The 5,881-nt window shown below is 44.6% G+C and overlaps 1 protein-coding gene across 2 annotated transcripts in view; it reads right to left on the bottom strand.

Annotated features, from left to right (window-relative positions):
• The window catches only part of Scp2 (sterol carrier protein 2), a 77,209-nt gene that overhangs the window by 8,706 nt on the left and 62,622 nt on the right, over positions 1 to 5,881 (bottom strand). For both annotated transcript variants that reach the window (XM_050136288.1, XM_050136289.1), the window contains one exon: positions 3,229 to 3,358. In XM_050136288.1, coding sequence (XP_049992245.1) covers positions 3,229 to 3,358 — 130 coding nt within the window. The remainder of the gene's footprint in view (positions 1 to 3,228; positions 3,359 to 5,881) is intronic.

Raw genomic sequence — 5,881 nt, 5'->3', positions numbered from 1 at the left:
GGGGAAGGGAAAAGGGAGACGGGGAGGGAAATGGGAGGTAGGGAGGAGGCGGAAATTTTTTTTTCAATAAAAAAAATTATGGAAAAAAAATTTTCAAGTACAAATGGACTGGACATTGTGAATGTAATTCTTAGTTGATACCTGTTCTTATTGTATACTGTTTTATTTTGTTAGAGTTAAGATGCTTCCCTTTTATTTAGAAAAAAAGTGAAAAGTTAAAAAAAAAAAAAAGAAAGTCATTTGCCATGGGCGTGTCTCTGAGGGTACAGTATGACCTGCTGCCTTCCTGCTCTCTGATTCCTGGCTGACATGCAGTGAGCAGCTTTTGTCTATCATGATCTCCTGCCACGATATTTTCCCTCATCAAGTATGAGCCAGCTGCCCTTAAAAACTGTGAGCCAGCCGGGCGGTGGTGGCGCACATCTTTAATCCTAGTACTCAGGAGGATCTCTGTGAGTTCGAGGCCAGCCTGGTCTATAGAGCAACTTCCAGGACAGGCTCCAAAGCTACAGAGAAACCTTGTCTTGAAAAAAGTTTAGATTTGTGATTCTTTTAAGGTTTTTGATAAGATTACCTTTCAAGATAAATAATAAAGCAATAGATCCTTCCCTTGTAACTACAAAATTCAGCCGCCAGTAAAAGAACTGGCTGGGAAAAAGACTTTGCTTGCACACACTCTGTTAATCTATAACAAGTTGTTTGGACATGAATGTATGTGGGTTCTTGAGAATAATTTGCTTTTCACTGTAATAGGTAAAATGTTTAATCAAGTAAGGATATGGGAAACACGATGTTCATTGTATATTTTTGCTTGAATTCATTGGAATCATTCACTTGAAAATTAGAATGCAACCACACTGTAATTTTATAGTGCTTGAAAGATTTTGCTGGGGTACACAGGCTATAAGGGAAGTTAAGAGCACACAGAAGGAATACATTTGGATGGAGGTAAGAAAAGAAATAAAGAGATGATAGAGAGACCCTAAAGTGTGTGTGTGTCCCTTTCGCGGGCCCCAGGGCATTAAGTTTTATTCCCTCAGACAGAAAAGTCTACTTGAGTGATTACTTTGCCGACTCTGGGGAGGGAGAGCAGCAGCGAATGAGAGTGATGAGCACTCTCGAGAAAATAAGTGTAGACAGGAAAGCACTTGCTGAGAAGGGAACTTTTGGGCAAAGATGAGGCCTTGAAGCTCTCTGGGGAAGACATCACAGGCGGACAGGACAGACAGAGAAACCCAATCAGAACACCCCATGCTCAAGTTATAACAGGAGGCTGGTTACTAAGGCCAGTGAGGGAGAACACAGCAAGGTAAACCGGCCAGATTGTCTGGTGTCGTCACAGAAACTCTGATTTTGTGTGGAGTTGAAGGCTGGCTTTGAGCAGAGAAGGATACAAATCCGACTCGGCTGCTGCGTGAAGAACTGTGAGGGGCAAGGACAGGAACACAAAGCTCAGATCCAGCGGGACGTGGTAGAAAACAGGATTATGAAGTATAAGAAGAGGGGCCAAGGATGACCTCACAGCTTTTGGACTAAGAACTATGAAAACACAGCTTACTGAGAAGAAGGCAGACCACAGGAGTACATGCTGTGAGGGGAGTAGGAGCCCAGAGTTCTGTCACACACACAAACCTTTAAGGTACCTGTTAGGTGCTGACATGGTTTAATGTGCTCTCTAGAACACACTAAAATCTAGTGTCTAATGTAACAGTACTAAGTGGTAAAGCCTTTTAAAGGGGCTGAGGGTCATGAAGTCTCTGCCCTCAGCAACAGATAGAGTCCATTACCTCAGGAGTAGGCTCCTGGACAAGGACGGAGTTCAGCTCCCACCCTTCCCTCCTGTTTAGCCCACTTCCTGTGACCTTCCACTGCAGCAGACCACAGTAAGAAAGCCTCTTCCCAGATGCAGCTGTTCCATGTGGAGCTCCGGCCTCCAAAAAGGGAGCCAACTAAACTTACTGTTTACAACTTACCCCGTCTGTGGTATTTTGTTATAGCAGCAGACAATGCCCTAAGACAGGTGTCCATGCACGGCTGTCAACTAGACAACTACGCAGACACCTCTGGATTCAGTGTGGGTCCATGCTCAACACATAAACCTGGGAGTCATCAGCACTTGTTTTCAGAACACGAGGCTACATGAGATCTCCAGGGAGTGAATGAACCAGAACTAAGCCTTGCAACACTCCGATGCCTAGAACTTAGGAGATGGAGAAATTACCAAGAGAGGCCAAGATGAGCAGCCAGTAAAAAACAAAGAACAAAAAACCTTGAACATGTGACATGAAGGCTGGAATTAACAACTGTATCCAGCATGGCGGCAATCACTGGGGACCTTAGCAAGAACAAATCTGGGAGAGATCAGGACAAAAGCTAGATGGAATGGGTTCAAGAATGAACTGGATGAGAGGAAGCAGAGCTAGTGAACATGGCCGGCTCTCTTGAGACCATCCACCACGCAACGGGCAATGTGACCTCAAGCTAATCAAGAGAGAAGGCTCTCCAGTCCCACATGCCCTCCAAAGCAGGCAATGTTTATGGCCGTTTACAGGTAAGAAAACTGAAGCCTGGCACGCTGGCTAATTTAAATCAATCTGACACAGGCTAGTCATCTGAAAAGAGGGAAGCTGATAAAGAAAATGGCTCTAAGAGATGAGGTTGCGGGCAAGCCTGTGGGGCATTTTCTTAATCAGTGATGGATGGAGGAGGGCACAGCCCATTGTGGGTGTGGCCATCCCTGGGCTGGTGGTCCTGGATTCTATAAGAAAGCAGACTGAGCGACTATAGGGAGCAAGCCAGTAAGTGGGCCTCCTCCATGGCCTCTGGATCAGCTCCTGCCTCTTGGTTCCTGCCCTGCTTGAGTTCCTGCTCTCACTGCTTTATATGAACTGTTAGTGAAATAAACTTCCCTCCCCAAGTTGCTTTTGGTCACTGCATTTCATCACAGCAATAGAAGCCCTACTAATACACTCAGAGAGGTTAAATAACTAGACCAAGGTCAAAACTGAAGTGATGATCAAGCCAGACGTGTCTACATCCAGTCAAAGACTAGAATCTCTTATGTGGAGTCCCCCAACTTTGCAGAGGGTCTGAACCTACATCTCTTCCCAAGGATTTGTAACCTCTACCGCAGGCCTTTGTGGGGACACCAAAGCAGACTCTAATTTCCCCTGCTGAAAGTTCCTGTGAACTCGTCACGGCTCTAAGTGAAGTCTCTATGGCACTGACCTGAGTTGGGAAGCACCGACCCTCTGCCGTTCTTCACGTCCACCACCCAAGTGGCTTCTTTGCCACCTGGGCCATCCTTGACTTTGAAGGCAAAAATACCACCGATTTTCTTCACGAACTGCTCCCCTTCCTGCAAACAGAAGTAACAAAGGGAGTTACCTTACGTCTCTTCCTCTGGCTTTAAATCAATATTTTAACAGGTACATGTGAGCAGCCAGGGCGGCGGAATCCCCAGACTCCCGTAGGCTCTTTACTCAGGAAAGTAGGGCAATAATTCTCCCATCTGTCAACTCTGAGAAAACAAGGGGTCAAAGGCATCGCAGCATCCTCTGGTGAGAGCGCCTTGGTTTGCCTCAGCGGTTTGAGATTCCTTCTGGCCTGTCTAAATGTACGCACGCCAGTCTTTGATCCAAAGTCAGTTCCTTAACTCCTAATTTTGGTTCCCCACAATCAAAACTTAAAGTGATTCTGAAACCAAAATTTTCTTTGAAAGCTCAATTTCTGTCTTAGTATAAGGTATTATATAAATAATATTTGCCTCTTAATTTGGGATCTTGGGAATGCAATTGCCTAACACAGAAAACGTCACAGCGGGCAGGTTTCTCTTCTCCGTCCTCTGCGTTTCTCACTTCATCCCCACTCCTAAACGTTTGTGGCCCCCAACGCTGCTGTAGGCACCAGGATGAGGGCAGCGAGGGATCAGAGCACAGGCTGGCAGTCTTCTGCCCTGACTAAACCATCCAATAAACGGAGCACAGAGACACAGACGCCGCTGGCAGCACAGACAATGAGAGGAGACAGCGGCATGTACATCCAGCTCTAAAGAAAAGCAGGGGCTGGGGAGGTGGCTCAGTGTTGCTGATGACCAGAGCCTAATACGAAGGTAGGAGGAGGAACAGGCTCCACAGGTGTCCTCTGACCTCCACAGGGGTGTCGTGGCACACACACCCCTCTCCTAGATCATGCACAGACACTAACGGTAAATAAAATTTCTAAAAAAAAAAAAAGAAAGAAAACCAGAGTGTGGAGAGGTGGACAGTGGTTAAAAGGTGGCTGTTCTTCCAGATGACCCAGGTTCAATTCCTAGCAACCACATAGTGGCTCACAATCATTTGTAACTCCAGCTTCAGGGACTCCAACACTCTCTTCTGGCCCCCATGGGCACCAAGCATGCACACAGTACAAAGACATGCATATAGGCAAAAACACCCATCCAAATAAAATAAACCAATGCAAAAAAAATTCACTTTAAAAAGGGAAGCCCAACGCAGCAGAATTAATTTTTTTGAAATCTTTTTCTTTAGAGAAGAAATATATTCATTATAGAAAAATTAACAAATATTGATAAGGAAGAAGAAGAAAATTCAAGTCATTTCTAATTTTGCCATATAAAGAAAAAAATCACAGCTGGTATGAATTCTATCTTTTTTCCCCACACATAGTTTTAGAAACAGATGTGATGGCTGGCGTGGTAGTGTAATCCTTTAATTCTGTCCCTCAAAAGGTAGAGGCAGATGGATCTCTGTGAGTTCTAGGCCAGCCTGGTCTATATACGCAGGTTCCAAAACAGTCAGGGATATACAGAGTCACTCTGAATCCAGTGGGGTGGAGGTGGAAAGTGGGTGTGATGGCAAGTATGAGGTAATCCTGCAGAGGCAGGAGGTTCAAGGCCAGCCTGCGGAGGGGGGTATGAGTTCTAGGACAACCTAGGCTACATAATGAGAACCTAATCAAAAAGAGGCAGGGAGCATGTACTATTCTAACCACAATAACCTTCTGCCTCTTTATGTGTCACCATGTCCTGGTCCTTTTCTTTCCTTTTTTTTTGTTTTGTTTTTTTTTTTGTTTGTTTTTCAAGACAGGGTTTCTCTGCTGGAACTTGCTCTGTAGACCAGGCTGGCCTTGAACTCACAAAGATCCACCTGCCTCTGCCTCCCAAGTGCTGGGATTAAAGATGAGTGCCACCACCAACCACCTCCCTTTTATTTTTCTATAAAAAAATATTTTTTTTATATTTGTGTGTGTGTTTCGTTTTCTAACACATGGTTTTACTGGGTTACTTAGGCTGATCTTAGATTTGAAGCAATCTTCCCGCCTCAGCCTTCTAAGCAGTGCTAGGATTATAAACAAGGGTGACCATACCCAGCAACATTTCTAGATGCATTTATTCCTAGGCATTTTATAACGCTCTTGTTAATAATACACTTTTATTATATTTTATGGCTAAAATATTACAGACACATAGACAATATGCTAATTTTCTTATGCTTATTCCGGAACTAGTAAGTTTTTGAGTTCTCCTGTAGATTCTCCTTCTTCATTTCAGAATTAAAACATCCCTGCAGTAGTTTGTATATCAAGGGTTTTTCCTCCCTGTTCATTCCCTTAACAGAGATTAAAGTGGCCACTGTGTTCAGACCCTGTAATGAGCACCTGAAATAATACTCAAAGGCTTATTTCCCTGGAGGGATTTACAGCAGCTGGTACCACACGATAACCTCTGTTTCTATGTGTGCAGAACCACGGGAACCACGGCCCACATTTGTGTGCTCTCTCTCTCTCTCTCTCTCTCTCTCTCTCTCTCTCTCTCTCTCTCTGTGTGTGTCTCTCTGTCTCTGTCTCTCTCTCTCTCTCTCTCTCTCTCTCTCTCTCT

Source organism: Alexandromys fortis, unplaced genomic scaffold (genome assembly GCF_014885135.2).
Source record: "Alexandromys fortis isolate MF-2015 unplaced genomic scaffold, M_Fortis_MF-2015_v1.1 scaffold_13, whole genome shotgun sequence".
Lineage (NCBI taxonomy): Eukaryota > Metazoa > Chordata > Mammalia > Rodentia > Cricetidae > Alexandromys > Alexandromys fortis.
This window is presented reverse-complemented; position numbering and strand designations above follow the sequence as displayed.